Source organism: Megalopta genalis, chromosome 1, assembly GCF_051020955.1.
Source record: "Megalopta genalis isolate 19385.01 chromosome 1, iyMegGena1_principal, whole genome shotgun sequence".
NCBI lineage: Eukaryota > Metazoa > Arthropoda > Insecta > Hymenoptera > Halictidae > Megalopta > Megalopta genalis.
The window spans coordinates 24477814-24494515 of record NC_135013.1 but is presented as its reverse complement, the minus strand read 5'-3'; the positions used below and the strand labels follow the sequence as shown (position 1 = coordinate 24494515).

General features: G+C 42.1%; 1 protein-coding gene across 7 annotated transcripts; it reads left to right on the top strand.

The window, feature by feature from the left end:
• Positions 1–5: 5 nt before the first annotated feature.
• On the top strand, positions 6–16393 carry LOC117229430 (cytochrome b5 reductase 4). 7 transcript variants are annotated; one of them, XM_033485889.2, is made up of 11 exons: positions 6–362; positions 1937–2204; positions 9247–9417; positions 11659–11759; positions 12776–12938; positions 13022–13281; positions 13361–13583; positions 13675–13969; positions 14094–14180; positions 14248–14406; positions 14492–16393. In XM_033485889.2, the coding sequence occupies exons 2-11, from the start codon at positions 2027–2029 to the stop codon at positions 14544–14546; spliced, it is 1692 nt and encodes a 563-aa protein (XP_033341780.1). In that variant the 5' UTR covers positions 6–362; positions 1937–2026; the 3' UTR covers positions 14547–16393. The 7 variants fall into 7 exon arrangements, with proteins under 7 accessions (XP_033341780.1, XP_033341770.1, XP_033341761.1 ...); XM_033485879.2 differs by having other exon boundaries at positions 7–227; positions 13019–13281; XM_033485870.2 differs by having other exon boundaries at positions 7–362; positions 13019–13281.
• Positions 16394–16702: the final 309 nt, after the last annotated feature.

The window sequence follows — 16702 nt, the reverse complement described above, 5'->3', positions numbered from 1 at the left end:
TCGGATGCGCGCGCGAGTTTGTGTACGTGTGCGACAGGGTGAATGTCATTTTGTGAACCACTTGCTTCCTTATCACTCGACAAAGCACGTTCATTATCCTTGGTGATTTGAATATTGGCTGGTTCACGCGACGAGTTAACGGCGTAACGATATAGTGCTGAAAGAGACTGGCTCCTTGTGTTTTTTGACTTGAAATGCGGCTCAGGGTCGTCGTTCGCCATTTCGAGGTTAGGTCCGCTGCCGTGGCGGCTTTTTTGCGTTTCAGTGCATCGCTGCGCTAAACTCTGCGTAACCCCGATCGATTCGACACAGCCCTCCTTGTTAAGCGAGAAAATTTTGTGCATCGATACCGATCCACGCTGGTATGGATTTCCTGTAAATTTATTTACATACGTTGGTCGAATAGACAGCTATATCTGGGTGTCGCCGCAAACTAAGCGTTTCAATTCTATCTCATTATGTGCTCCCACTCGCGCCGCGCCACTTATTAGCCTTGTTTTCGTTAACACATTGACATAAGAATGAGTCACTTAACTGCATTCGCATTACCGTCAAGTAGCTTGTCTTCAGAGAGTATGGAGACATCTCATCGCTTCGCTTGTTTATTTATTCGTTTCTGTTGCCGGATGCGAAACAGATACTTTATTTCTTCAATCAGTTTTTTGGAGTACGTTTATAAGCAGTTTGAATATTTTTGTAAATTTTTGTCATATTTCTGTTCATGTACTTACCGAAAGAACCGAAAGATAAAAATTTTACGTAATAACTTTTGTATGACTTTGAATAAGAAAATCCGTCTTCATTCCAGCAAACAGAAAAATTTAAATTTCGCGCGTTTGCATATGTAGACATTCCAGATTTTTTGGAGTAAATTCGTATGCTTGAATTCTTTAATTTAAATGGCAAGAAAGGCACATCTTTGTATTGTTTCATTATTTAATATTAACGACAGTTTCTGTGATTGTTATTTCAGTGTCGTAACGACGTTTTACTGTTTTATTAATTTTTAAACGTAACCTCAAACGTAACGTTGTTTCGACGTTATCTCGGTCAATGTTACGTCACTTTTCCAGATGGTCAATTAATTCATTTTTGGAAAGATAACAAGTACCTAAATTTGTACAGTTTTCTTTTTAATGCTTAAATGATCGTGTCACATAACTCGATTGCCTAATTGTTTTCGTAAAACGACTTTAAAGATTATTTCATTGCATCTGTTACGAGTTTCGGAATATTTTTATTTTTGCAGATGCGGTGAATTTTTAACCTCGCTTCAACATTTATTATTCCTTCGTCTGCCCAGCATATTGAATAATACACGAGTATACTGGTTTATTGAACCAGTTTCATTTTTAAATGTATGAATTGTTTAGTTGCGATTCTCGAGGTAAACCGACTACGGTGATCAAAGCTATTTTGAATAAGAAATTACCCAATATTAATCCAGCCGTTTAATACCTTTCTTAAATCGCCTTTTATTACCCGAGAAATTCGAGTGAAAGCGAAGTCAATATTCACGGTGATCCTTTGCGTTTCTCTTCCTGCGTGTCGCAATAAATATTGTATAACCGAGCACATTTGTTGCACGTGTAACACGTATAACGTAATTCATACATCCCCATCTTAATTTCGCAACGATAACTCGGTCGAAAATTCTCTCGCTAGAAATAGAAAACTTCTCCCGATTCAAGTAATCGGAAACAACGTTACAAGCTGCATCGTGAAATTCTATTTTCGAATGCAGCTTGAAAACCTTTCGTCAAATACAACGGACGTCTCCTATCTTTCAGTCGGCAAACTTATACATGCTCAGCTGCCGTTTCAAGCCTACCGGAAGCGGCTTCAATAATTGAAACCTTGACCCAGCTATTCAGACCGTTCAAAGGTTCAGAAACGCGAGCAGACGAGTACAAAAGTTTTTCCGCTGTACCCTCAGATCCGAGCCGGCGCTATGGTATAGTGAATGCCGAGAGATTGAATCGTTAGCTGCCACTGGAAATCGTTGGAACCGAGGTCACCGGGCAAGATGAAGAAGAGTACGGAGACGGCCGGGTCGGAGGAGGGTGGAGCGCAGGACGACGCCAAAGATATACAAGAAAAGACGAAGAAGGTGGGCGCGAAGGGCAGCGGGGCGACCCGAGTGAAGCAGCTTCAGGAATCGAACAAGTCCACGAATCAACCGCAATCATCCGGTTCTGCTACCGGTGAGCCAATGTAATCCTCCATGTCGTTGAATGTAGTTTTTAATTGTTTGAATGTATCCTCGATTGTATTCCTGTTCATATATTGTTCACACTATTCACCAAAAATAGGACATGGCCTGAGAAGTCGACGAAGAATCCTGTGGCAAGAAGCTGTTCACCGTTTCCAGCGTACAAACAACGATTTTGCAAAGCTGAGGGAAACACTGTTTTTCAGTAACCAGTATTTAACTCCTAATGCAAATTTACACTTGCAACTGCTAATGAAAAAGCAATCGTTATGGAAGCCAGCAATGAGAAAGGATAAGAAACACTGTAGAATGCGAGAAAACGCCCAAGACGTTCGCCTAGGTATCTTCCAACTCGCAGGCCATGTCCCAAAGGCATCTCAAACATCAGAATCCTCATTACCAATTAACCAAAGATCTCTCATCACCGCCTCCTCTTCACGCACGTCGGTACGATTCACGCACAAACCTCTTTTCGTGGTGCACGAATTCAATGGACACCATCGGACCAGACCCCTGAATGGGTACCCATCATCGTCACACCCGGTTCGCATTATTGGGTCAGGATAGGGCAGGGCAGGGCCGATCGGCGAGTTCATTTTGTCCCCTGTCCTGTCCCGATAGTGAGAATTGGTCTTATTCGGCCCCGTTCTAAGAGAACAATGCAACGCGGGATTGGAGCCATAATTTTGCTACTAAGTGTCGGGAACTCCTCCCGATTTGCATTATTGGGTCAGGATAGGATATGGCAGGGCCGATCGGTGTCACCATTTCTGTCCCCTGTCCTGTCCCGATAGTGAGGATCGGTGCTTGATCGAGCTCTGCAACTGTAATTATAAGAACGGTGTACTAACGCACACTATCGTAGGCTTGACACGTTGATTGCTGACTCAGCAACAGCAACTAGATAAGACCGAAGCAGTTCACTTGATAAAATATCAAACTATAGACGAATAAAATCTGAATCCGGTTAACGGGGCAGTCAACGTGTTACCGGCAAGCGTTAGGTCATGAAATGCTCATTCTATGGGACATACCTAGCGTGGGCACAGATTGCCTCTAAAGGCGACGATCCCACGCTTACAGAAAAAATGATTGTTCTCCTTTTCTCCGACGACTTAGATAGGTTAGACAAAATCATGGGAAACACCTGGTACATTAAGAAAATTCTTTACAAAAGCAAATGAACTATCCAAATACGCAGGCTCGAATTAACAAGAAATTTAAGAGATTCTCTAAAAGTAATAGTAGACAGTTTCTTGAAGAACTTTACAGCAACGTTCGGGACCTGTTCCTATTGTTTTGTTTAACACATTATCTTTCCCTGTCCGCCAAGAGAGCCCGTACATTAGCGATGTAACGAGATAAACCCAACTGTGCCAACAGCCCTTCAGTCGCGTACACACTTGGCAAATTCAAATATGATCCATCGGCTCTCATGTCATCACATATCCTATTCTTTTCCGGCACTTGACACACAGCGCGTCTCAATGGACCGCGCGACTAGCTCGTCGGCGTCGAACGTGTCGAAGAGAACGGAAAGGAGGTGTCTCCGAAGACAATCGCACCGAGCCGTATCGCGACGTGATCAATATTCCGTTAGATTTACTGTACTTCGGAATTATAAATAGACGGGCTATCGAGAACTCGCCGACCTGGTATCGCGGTTTTCGCAGAAGTGCCATCCGCGTAGAAATAAATTGGCCATCGCGAATCTCCTGGAGCGTGAACGATAAACATTCTCGCGGGACCCAGATGTTTGCTCAAAGGCTTCTCCAGCCGCGTTGCTCTCATCGGCGCTGCTGAGAGCCTTTTAGAGTGTTTGTTGCCTCAAGATTTCTGGCGGCCACGGCAAACCTAATTCCCTACATTGGAAAACTTGCGAGGGGACGTCGGGATAATGTAATATTGGTGAGCGTCCATTGACAGGAACCGTTGGAAGTTTCTGGAACTTAATTAGGTCGTGTAAACATTGATTTTTCAAGGAACAACTTCGAAAATCGTTAAAATCTGGCTCGCGTCGTTTTCTTAAACAATTCTGCAGACAGGGTTCATCAAACGATTGGTCTCGTTAAAAGCTCCCGTTATCGGTCAAGCAAAATTCCGTGCACAGAAAATGAGATCCTTAACGGCGTTACTGGTTCGGTTGCAAATCGAGTAATCCTGATCATCCATCTTCTGGCTTTCTATGATGGTGAGTTCTGTTTTGATCACACGTATGGTATTAATCGCAACTCGACGATCTGTGCACGGTAAATGGATGGACTCGATTTGACTGGCAATTTTTGTTCAGTCTCTACAATAGGCGCGCGTTAATCCTTTGCTGTACTTTAAGGAGTCTGACTCGTGATGAATAGTTATCCTGTTCTTTTAACGCTAAAGCTACCGAGTAGGTCGAATCGATCGCTTTCATATCTTCTATTTTTAAATCGTGGAAACTGTAAAGACTCCTTCTTAAGAAACGACTGAATAAATCCCTTTATTCGAGCTTAAATTGTAACAAAAATCGCGGCAAGTCTGGGTAAATTTCGCGTTGTTATTCTTACAAAGCAGCACACGTTAGTCACTTAGACGTCGATAGGTTTAGCGTTGAGCGAGACAATTTCTTCCGTTCGTATTTCCAAAAAAAGGGAAATTATATTTCTATTAATCAGTAATCACCTTGATCACCTTGATTGAAAAAGAAAAGATTTCCTCTCGAATAAAGTTGCAAAAGGCAAAATCTTCGTCTTCCAAGCTTTCGCTTTTCAGGCTGTTTTTTACGGTTTCCGAAAGATTTCGGTGCTCGTAAATTCATGAGAGCATGCAGATTCGCTTCGAGGACCTTCGGTGTGTTTATGGGCACCGAAAAACATCGTTCCCAGTATTTTTCTCGAGAGCCACGCGCTCGCTGGCGAGATCCTGCGTGTTAGGCAAGCCGTAGCTACTATATTGATCTACCTGTCCGAGGGCTATATCGGTCCGCGTGTTTCGGTGCAGTACCTTCCAGTCCACCAGCGCGAGATCAACGTTTCCTCCTGGAGCTTCTCTGGCGATCACGTTTCGTCTTGCGAAATAATCCTCGAAGTTTGTTCTTCAACCGATCGTCCACTGGCCTCGGGACACCATCAATCGGTCACGATGGATCCGCCAGGCTCGTCGCCAGAAAAGACACTCGATAGTGATCCAATCGCAGCCACTTTTCCCTCTTCTGTCAGAGTTCTGTGAATCTTCGTGCCTGTTTTCGAGGAATCCGTGCATAATCTGTGCCAATCTCGGCACTCGTAAGGGTTGACAGACGCATTCATGGTTCGTTTCCGCAGTTTCCTGCAGGTACGTCCGCGTTCCCGCCGTTTTATCCTCGAGTCTTGAATTTCATTAGCACACGTAGACTTCATTCAGGCTTACGATGACAGAGTTTGCTGATACGGCGATCCTTCGTTCAGTTTTCAATGATTTCTCGGTGTAGTTCTGTTCCGTTTTTCTTAGAGAGCCGCATCCAGTGTCAACATCTACGTTTAATTATGAATAAACAGCGATACTGTTTTTTGTTCCCGACGCCGAGACAGCTTCTATCACTAATGAACAGATTAACATTGCGCAGCAAAGCCCGCATTCAATTATCCTCCGATGTCGTCGCGCGTAAACGCATTTTCTTGTCCGAATTTTTTATAATCCAGGGACAACGCTCAACACGACTCTTCCTCGGCTCTGCGTGGGTGTGCGCTCCAACAGCAACCTCCATCAATATTTGCTTTTGTCATGCGTTTTATTTGCACTCGCAAAGGCACTGTGTGTCCATCAAAATTCCACGGCACTCTCTGTTAGTTTTTCTTTTTTCATTTAATTTCGCAACGTCGCAAGCAGGAAAGCATCCGCGCGATTTTTCCGAAAGGGACGAGCTCTCGCGATTTTTCACGATCGCTCGTTCAAAAAATGCTAGATCGCAATATTTTTCAGCGGTAATCACGTTTCTTTCTAGTTTGAATTGCAATTGCTTCGACAATGTCCGCGGCTTTCCGCGTTCCACCCCTGCACAGCGGGGAGAGCCCTTTTTCATCCCCCTCGGCAAACTCGGTTCTCTCTTAACGACGAAACTTCGTAACATTTTCCGTAACACGATTCACCCCGCAGTAATTTAACCCTCGTTTATGGACGACTTCTCTGGGCCCGCTTTTCTTTAACGCTCCCACGGTCCGGCGTTCTTTTCTTTTTTCCAAGCCATAATGAAAACCGAAATGCCGAAGGGCGCTTGGAAAACGGAGGGAACAGTCGTTCTTAATAATCCCATCATCGCCGTTTACGAACGTGTCCGATTTAATGGACGCTTCAATCCGTAATTTCGCGCGATAGAATGTAAATTGCATTCGTTCGACTTTTCATCCGTTTCCATTAACGCATTACGATCCGATTTATTGCGCGCATTTCATGCCGCCGCGGAATCTTGATGATCTTAAAGCATATTTATTAAAGTCGTTTCGAAAATACCCGCAGACTGGGCATCAATAAAAATCATACTTCGTTTTTATTCTGTCCTAAACGATGTCTCAAACATCACGCACTCGAAGGCGAAAGAAGAAATGCAAGATTTATTTTTCTCCGAAAGCAATGCTATCTATTTATTATTCGTTCATTCTTTGAAACCTTCGCATGCTCCAAATTTCACCATAAAAGTCCATATTCAAGCATTCAAGTTTATATTTATAAATCGCTTTACGGTCCTGCTCTCGTAGGTCCGATAACAATTTCGTTGATAATACGAAAAACGGGGAAACACAATTTCCTTCTTTCTGCATTCTCCGAACATAAAATTGCTGTGCACGAACGTTAAAAAGTAAAGTTCAAAGTTTGTCGCAGAATGAAAGAATGAAATTCTGGTCACGAATGGTCGCACCGATCGTAATGCGTCGATGATCGTTCGCGATCGTTTCACGAGGATCCGATCCACTTGCCAGGCCATCAGCAGCATCTGACGTTTGGAATGTTCACGCAGGAGGATGATTAAAAGTACGCAGCCTCGGTCGTTTCGATGAGAAAATGCCACGATGCTGCGGCGCGTCTTTGGTATCCGTCATGGACGGCGACGGGTCCCCGCAGAGTCTCGGTTTGCAGATTCAGGACGGTCAGTAATTAAACGATAATTGCCTGGTAGCTTTGCCCCGGGTTTCCCGCGAACGTTCGCATAACTTTTGTCGCACGCTTGCCGCGCGTTTCCACGGGCGTACGGTTACCAGCGAGCCCGATCGCCGCACCGACTCGGTCGCTGGATCTTTCAATTAAGCCGTTTCTTGCGCCACAGAGGATCCATGGATCCTCCCAGCATCGGTCGACCTTCCTCGCCGACAAGATGTCTCGCGAGGCGCTTCGATCCGACGATGTTTGCAGACCGTGTCGGCTAATGTAAAATTCGTGCGGATCGATTTTTCTATAATCAATTTACCAACAATTTAATCTTCATCATCTTGCACAAATGATAATTACATTCCTGATAATATTCCCGAGGCAGGGACTTGCATGAAAGAGCCGCAACATTTCAGACTAGAACTTTTACTTTGTTCTTCGTTAATCGACAATCGCGTGTTCGTTACGCGCATTATTTTGCATTGAATGATCCGTGTATTTGTGCAAGTTCGATTTCGAATATCTTGAAGCAAGTCGACCTTTTTGACCTTAGCGTCGGCGTTGAAGTAGATACTTGTACCATTGCTGGTGATTAGGCTGCGGATTCTTATGCGAGATAAAATACTCCTTTGTCATCGGTAAGAAACAGAAGTTAGATGAGAATATATTTCTTGAAAATCGATATAATGACGGTACTAAATTCTTCTGAGGCCTCTATAGGTTTGCGTCTGTATCTGCTCATTACTTGCCATAAGTGCATAAAGTCCGCAGTCTACTCTGATAGAATTTGTAGAAAGAAGTTAGAGAAGTCTTTGTAAGCAAAATTCTAGAGCAGAAAATCCGTCGGACCGTCGACTATTCGCATAATTTCTGCTTGCTATTCCGGAACAGCTTGTGCGTATTTCACCGTTTAGACACCTGCCGATAAGCGCAATTTCTTTTTCCATGTCTGGTCCCGTCGTGCATGATCGTTGAGTAATGCGACGTTCACGAACGTCTCGTTAAATGACGGTAACGATCCTATTTGCGAACGTAACATTATGTTTCCATATTTATTCGCCGGATGCCCATGTAACGCAGCTAATGTGTAAAACAACGTTTCCGCCTGTACGCGCTAATGAGACCGATTAACGTGGTCCTTAGTACACAGGTCTCTTTTGGTAGAGAACTCTTTTTACGTTCTGCGTTATCAAATTGCAGACCTTCGGTCGTCGATGCGCAATAGTAATCAATAGCTACCGCGACCGTTTAATTTAATCTTCGTGCGCGTCCCGGATGAAAGATCAACTATTTCTAGACCTTACGCTACGAAATCATTGATCTGTTTACGCTTATCTAATATTTTCAGTGCCAAGATCTGACATTAAACGCGATCACGCGTGATACGATACATTACTTTGACTTTAATGAAGCTTTTTGAATAGTATGAAACGTAACAAAAAATACAAAACAAAAATTGGAGAGATTCGTCTCTGAGGAACGTACGAGGGTTAAGAGTACGCTAGAACCTCGATTATCCGAATTCTCAACCTTCAAACCCGAAAAAAAAATGATTCAGATTCGGCACAATTTTAATCGCGACACGTTCGATCGGATAAAGAAATTCACTCGATCAATTTCCATAGAAAAATCTCCGTAAATTCAACATCTATACGTAGAATAAAGCGTATGAAAACGGTTCTTTGGTCGATGATTCGTTGAAGCATGTTCACGATTTGAATGGCAACTGAATTGAGTTTGGATAAACGAGGTTCCCCTGTGATCGTCGCAAACCAATCGTCGACGTAGATTTACGTTCTAGAATGAATTGGGCATCGGCTGCTTTTCGAGGGAGTAAAATTCTTGGAACGATTCAAATCGAATTTTCTCGGTGTCGCGGCTGCTTGTACGGAAGTGTGAACGTTGTCGAATATTTCTCTTTTCGATGTTGTTCACAGGCAACCCCCGCAACAAGACAGCCCTAGCGCCCGGCCATAGTCTGATGGACTGGATCCGATTGACTAACTCGGGCGTCGATTTAACAGGCGTCGGTGGCGTTCCACGAGTCGTGTCTCTGTCCGAGCTGGCCAATCATAACAAGCAGAATGACGCTTGGATCGCAATTAGAGGTACGAATCGGTCGGCAGCATCTCTCTGGGCAATTAACACTTTGTGGAACTCGTTGCTCAATACTCGGTAACATTCCTGACATTCGAACTCGTGTACATCTGTAATTTGCACGTCGACGCCTCGCACACATCGTTGAAATCAATTGGTCTGACGTTTCTGCAAGAATCATGTTTTATCTGAGCTGACAAGGAAAATTTAAATAACACGATTTCTAATCGGCCGACGTTGTTATCAGCTGCGAGCAATTAAATATACTAAAAATTACAGCTTTGCATAATTTTCAGCCAATAATTGGAAGAAGTCCGGCTCTTTTTATACCTTCAAGCAGCTTGATTCTACGTCAATCGATTTCGATATTTTTTGTCTAGTAAATAAATTTTCCGAACATCCGAAAGAGATTCCAGTCATTTTGGTTCGATTTAAAAAAACATTTACTATGTTTTCAAAGATTTCTGAATATCTACGTTACTCATTGCAGATAAACGGCAAATTTTATGCACTAATTACTATGCAAGGTCGGTTAAACTGTTGCCTGAGGAAAACTTGTCGAGAAATGATAATTACATGAATAGAAATGATACAAATGATAATTACTGCGGATCTTTATACAAAATAAAAATTGTCTAAATTAGTTATAACAAATATAGTTTAGGTGATAATGTCTTCCTTTTCTTAACGATTGTAATATGTACATCGAAATTAATTCAACAATACCGTTAAATTCTTGTAATTATCTTTAGTTTCGCATTCGACCTATTCATCTTCGTCGTAAACGCATAAAAAATCGAGAGATTTCTATGTTTCGTTCCCACAAAATTATATATATTTTCTCAATATCATATACGTCCGAAGAAACATATTGTTCGATCAAATGTTTAATAATTTTTATATCTGCAATTTGGACAATCGCAACTCGGAGAGCCTGCAGCTTCACGGCGTTCGAATAAGATTGCAGACCATGCCCGTCGGATTTAAAAATACTGCAATCCAACGGTGACATTTGAAGCTTGTCTGAGTTCGAAAAATGTGCTCGTAAGCATTGATCGCCAGCGCGGCAACAAACGAAGTGCACTCGGTCGGTTCCGTTCGCCCGGAAATGCGATACTTTCAATGAATCCTTTGGAGCCGGGGCTTTTGCAGCATTCGCAAATGGCAGAAAACTGCGGGTTCAGCGCGCAGAAACGGCGAACGAAATAAGAGGATCTTCTCGAGCGAGATTAGCTTGAGCTTAATTGAACCGAGCTTCTCTTCTGTCCGATTAACTTCCTTTCGGATCGAGTTACGAACGTTTTAACGTAATCGATAGCGCGGCCTACGGTTATAGAAGCGTGTCTAAGTATTTCATAAGAAAACCGGGATCCAGGTCACACCGGAGACGAGAGACAGTCGTGTGGCTCCGCTCGGTTTTAGTCTGATTAAAATTGATGCGGGATCGTATAATTCAATATTTATTCCGTGCTCGCGACGGCCGGCTATTCTAGTTTCAATTATGAAATTCGCCAACGTTTCCGTCGCTTTTATAATCGTCTCGATGGCCGCGATGCATGTTTGTTTTGCTCGGTTTTCAAACGCTTCGCTCCGAGCACCGACTATCGATTAATAGGTCCTCACTGTATCCGATCGTCTCGGGGATAACATTTCCCGCGACTCATTAGCATCGCTCGATCGCGCTAGGGAACGATAAGAATGACGTGGCGACCGCGAGTGTTCGAATCCGAGCTCGATAACGAACGGGCAATGTCCGTATTATTATAAAATTCATTTGCGATACTACAGGGAATCACATATTGCGCGATTGATATTACAGATATCGTTCAAATGTCTGAAACGTCTGATGGATTTATATCTCAATGAGTAAACGAAGCGGACGTATTTTCCGCTTTTGAGATACGTCACGGATTAAAGCTCAGGGTAGCACTTTAATTACAGCAGAGAGATAATTGTCGAGGCGAAGAATAAAATAAACGCGAACCAGTAATTCTACCGAATGTTGTTGCTAAGATAAACTACGGTGTTCGAGTAATTATCGTATTTTTCTAAATATTTTTGAACAATTCGAAAAGGATTCGTAAGGATTAATTAAAGGATTTTTATAGATTTCCTTTCTGCAATATCTATTCAAACGACTGTTTAGGAAAGATACTGCATAAATAAAATGGCTCTAGAGAACACCTATAATTTTATATATTTCCAAAAAGCAGTATTATGTGGACGGTTGTTGACGAACGTTTGAATTACAGGAATCGTGTTCAACGTGACACGTTACATGGACTTCCATCCAGGAGGGACCAGCGAATTGATGAGGGGCGTGGGCAAAGATGCGACGAAACTGTTCGAAAACGTGAGTCCGGCTGGTTCGGGGTCAGCACTCGATCAATTGAAGGAGCTCTTTGGAGCGAGGCGCTCGGAGCTGTTGTCCGAATCGCTATAATTGAGTCGGACTCGATTGGCCGCTGAAGGCCGCTTTCCCAACACCGTTTATGTCTAATTTCGGGGCCTAATTGGCCACGTTCGTGCACAGGGGAGTGCGCAGGCCGCATGGCCGCATGGAACTCGGAATTGAGAAAGTTTTGTCATGCTAATAAATTCAATGGTTCCGATGCTGATAAGAAATTGGAAATGCGAGATTCCTGCGTTGGTCTAGGGAGATGCGCTCGAAAATGTTTCCTAATTAAATTTGATCTCTCTAGATGTAGATCAAGGTATCTAATCGCTGACTATTTCATCTTAACACATTATTTACCGGAAGCTTTCGAATAGGCTTTTCAATGATTAAACTATGCCTAAAAGAAGCTTGATAATTTTCTTTTAACACGTTAAGTGCCGAATGTCAACTCCAAAAATTCTTACAACATCGATGTCATGTAATTGAGAAACTAGGAATTTGAAAGCTAAATTTACCACAAGAAATATTAGTTTAACTTTTCGGTGTTTCGAACATGCTGATAACGTTCAGTTTATTCAATATATTACGATAAAAATTAGTGTCACACACATGTGACCGTCGTGGCACTCAACGTGTTAAATAATAATTTTAAAAGAACTTATTACATTATATTTATCTAAATAACACTAAACCTACCGAGTCCAAAAATTAACTAACGTGTATTGCTTTATAAAGATGAAAAAACAGCACTTAACTGTTGATCTTGTTTAAAACTATTATGAGTAAACTGCCGGTAGATAAAGTGTTAATTAAAACTTGAAGAGAGAGAAGTCTTCGCTACGCTGATTTGTGCAACTTACTATAATTAAAAAATTTTTAACTACGCGCTTGGATCGCCTCGGCCGAAAGAGCTCGATCTATCCCCGGAGATCGATGATTATTTTCACGTACCCATAGATCGTTCGTTGCAGGTTCACGCTTGGGTCAACTACCAGAGCATCCTTCAGAAATGCGTGGTTGGAAGGTTGAGCCGTGGATCCATCAGCGGCCCATCATCGTCACCTCCAGAAAACACATCTCCGGGAACAACGGATTGCGCGTCCGCTGCCCTAGACTTAATTAAAAGCTGTACGAGTAAGTAATTCACTAGTGATCGCCTGAGTAAGCAAACACTAGACGTCGGTAATAATCGACAATTCTTCATTGTGTTTCAGCAGGTAGCAACAGCCAAGAAAGTGTCTCTGAAAACAGTCCTGCGAACGCTAAAATGGACTGGAGACAGACCTTGGATGCAATTACACTGTTCTATCAGACAGTGAAGGATTATCCTAGCGTTTATTACCAGGTGAGAAGAATAAGCGACTCGAAGCTGGTCTTCAAGCTATTCTTCGAGAAGGACGTGGTCACACATGAGTTAGAACTTGCAGCCCCAATAGAATGGCCGCCGGTTTGCAAAAGGAACTTTGAGACCACCGAGGTTAGACTCCATTTCTGGTTTTCTTAACTGAAATGTTGTACTTTGACTGTACATGATTTAATCGATGGAACGATTGCAGGTGGATTTCACGTTTACCAAGAAGACAAAGGAGCTGTGGAAGACGCAGGGTAGTCACACAATATGGCGGGAGCGAAACACTAGCAACCGGTCGTACAAAGAGTACGAAGTAGTCTCTAATACACCACTTTCCAAGTTAGTCCATTTGTTGGTTCTACGAGCGAAGGACTCGTTGGAACTAGTGCCCATTGGGAAACACATACAGGCCAGGATGAACGTGATGGGTCAGCTGTTCTTCTTTCTTACGCTTTATTATCGATTTAAAGAGCGATTCGAGTGCCTTGTTTGTAGCTAAACTTGACTATTTTGCTGCAGGGGTGGAAATAACGCGATCGTACACCCCCGTCCCACCGTGCCTTCACCCTGACGACATGGCGCCGAGTTACGAGTCTGACTGCGTGTGTCTGATGATCAAGAAATACCAGAACGGCGCGCTGAGTCCGTCCATAACCGGCCTACAAGCCGGTCAGACCCTTGTGCTAAGCAATGCTTTAGGTGCCTTTGTAGTTGAATCGTTTGATCGTTATTCTGTCATTCACATGCTAGCTGGCGGCACTGGGCTGACCGCGATGCTTGGGATCATTCAGCGGGCTTTGGCCAAGCGTACTGTGTTAGTATTATTTATTGAAACGTTCTTGGTTAAACTAGGCCGGGTCACTTTTTGACTATACTTCTTGTAATCCTTGTCTCAATACCCTGAATTGTCCAGTGAACACAGTTTTCATTTATTTCAGGAAAACTATCAATCTCCTCAACTTCAACAAAGATGAGGACAACATGTTCTACGTGGAGCAGCTAGAAAAAGCTAGCACGAATACGAAGTATGTACATCGAAGTCGTCCAGAGTAATTTTATTTAACGTCGTTTATTGAGATGGATAATTCTCAGGTTGACAGTGATGCATATTCTTTCACAAGCGGATAGTAAATGGACGGGCACACGCGGCGTCGTGTCTGACAACTTATTGAAGCAGATGGTTGGACAACAGAATCCTGAAGCGTGTATCTTCACATGTGGTCCACGTGGATTCATTCAGGCAGTGACCAAGTAAGTGATTTTGTCTTTTGAATTAGGTAACCAATGTGTTTTTCTTTCAGTGTTAGTGATAAAAGATACTTTTGATTATTTTTAGATCCATACAGAACCTTGGCTGGAAACCCTACCAAACGTATAATTTCGACGACTAGCCGTCTTCAGCGAAAGTATAACCTCCCCTTTTGATACCGAAACTCTGATAGTCGAGCTTTGATTCAAGGAAACAATGATACCGCCGGGTTCTCGAGCGAGAGATACCCTTTTTGGATACTTTTACTCCTATTTCCGCCCACAGTGTCAGTAACCGGTGTGTATCAACCGAGAACGAGCAGTCTAGAACTAAATCGTCATCTTATTTTATCTATTTTTCCAAAAAAACAAAAGAAACAAAGAAATATTCTTCAAAGTCTCAAGTGTAACTCGAGTACGATTTTAAGATCTCTACTTTTTTCTCGAATCTGAATTCGTAGAGGAATACAGATCTTCTTCTATGTTCTTCTAGCAACATATCCGAATTGCATTTGGTCAGGTTGAATCATGCTGGACAGAATAGATATTCTTAATAATCAGACAAAGATCTCAAGAACTTAAAGATTTGTTGAACATCCGTTCTGTCCAATTGCATCACCTGCACCAAATTACTCCATACACATTTCTATGCGATAATTCTGTGACTATAAAAAAAAACGCCGCAAGTCACAATTTCAAAAAATTTTAGTTAATACATTAATTGATCTGTAGCATATAGGACTTACGTACTTATCAGAAAGAAATCACGAAAGCAAATTCGATAAGCTCACAAAAATTATGCAATTTGAAAAACTACTAATATCAAGCACTTATGATCGGAACTTTAAGCGACAATATCACGAAAGTGAAACATATGACATGCGGCACTCTTCCTTGCAACCACAGAATTTCTTGCAACCGTTGCTCGAAAGTATTTGGTTAGCCGCTCTATGAAAAACGAATTAGGTTTTTTCTGCAAAAGACGCGACTGATGAAAGTTTGTGTATACGGTGATTTTTATTTATTCTTCTCATGAATATCCTGAGCAACCAATCACGTTCGAGCAGCAGCGTATGCATCACATTTTGTATCATATCTAGCGAACGTGACGAAAGAATAGGAGTAAGGGTCTTTAGATGAAAGTCATAGGTTCTACAGAGGTATACAGCTCGTAACGACAAATTATTTTTTATGGGAATTGTAATTTTAACACTGTATCCGCGCTATACACTTCGTGGAGAGCTGTATTTTTAGCGATTTATCCGAGAACGTATATATTTGAGAAAAAAAGCAGGCCGAATTGAAACATTGGTGCTATCCTTTTTCGAGAAGACAAATGTTTTTCGTTTACACGTTAACAAACCAACATTGTGATTGTAAGCGTATTTTCGGATCGATGTGCTTTGTTTTGCAAATTACGAGTACAAAAGGTGAGAAACGGTTGAGCATGTTTTACAGGAACGTTGAATGTTGTTTCGCGAGAGTTGTAGGTAGAATCTTGGATGTCCCGCTGTTACGAAAATAAATTTCTGGTGCCAAAGTGAATGTGTAGAAGATCGAATCGATCGATTAGAAACGCGAACAACAGTGTGGCCTAATATAGGAGAAGCTCTCAGAATACACTAAATAGAAGCCTGTGGCATCGATCATCTGAATTTTTATCGGTTTCTTCGACACGGAGCAAGCAACTTACTTAGGCGAAGTTGTAGATAGAAAGCAACGATTTAGCTCGCCAAGAAATTTTACTCGTGGAAATTGATTTGTATATTCGATCGCGGGTAAGTTTCGCAGCTCCAGACATTTTCGGTTGAAGACGGTCGTAATTCAGTATAGAGAGTTTATTTCTTCTCGTGAAACACGGTTCTTTGGAATTCTTATTCGAGTATGGACCACTTTCTGCATTTACGTACGAGTTAATACGCGTATATGTGTATGTATATGTGTGTACATAGTTGTTACCAGAAATAAATGAATATTTGATGGCTCCACACTTCACATTTACTTACGCATACTGGCGAATGTATTTGGAGTCAAAAATTGACTGTACCTTTTAAATGGTAATTTAAAGAATTCCTGTATGGAAAATATGAAATCTGTAAATTTTGAAGTTGAACAAATATCTTAATGATACAGAAATGTCAGAAGACTTTCTTACATGCATAACAAAACGTATTTATTGAAAATAAAAATAAAATTGAAATTTAAAGATAGCGTCGTTTGTGACAAGTGGCGCCTCTTGTGAAAAAAAGCGAAACTTAATTTGGGGTCTGTACAGCGCTAAATGATGCAGTGGCAAAAC

Excerpts from the sequence above, each read along its gene's own strand:
- LOC117229430 (XM_033485879.2), top strand. The coding sequence starts at position 2,027 with ATGAAGAAGAGTACGGAGACGGCCGGGTCGGAGGAGGGTGGAGCGCAG. Across the intron at positions 11,760-12,775 it reads CGACGAAACTGTTCGAAAAC|GTTCACGCTTGGGTCAACTA; the intron begins GTGAGTCCGGCT and ends CGTTCGTTGCAG. Across the intron at positions 13,282-13,360 it reads GGAACTTTGAGACCACCGAG|GTGGATTTCACGTTTACCAA; the intron begins GTTAGACTCCAT and ends GAACGATTGCAG.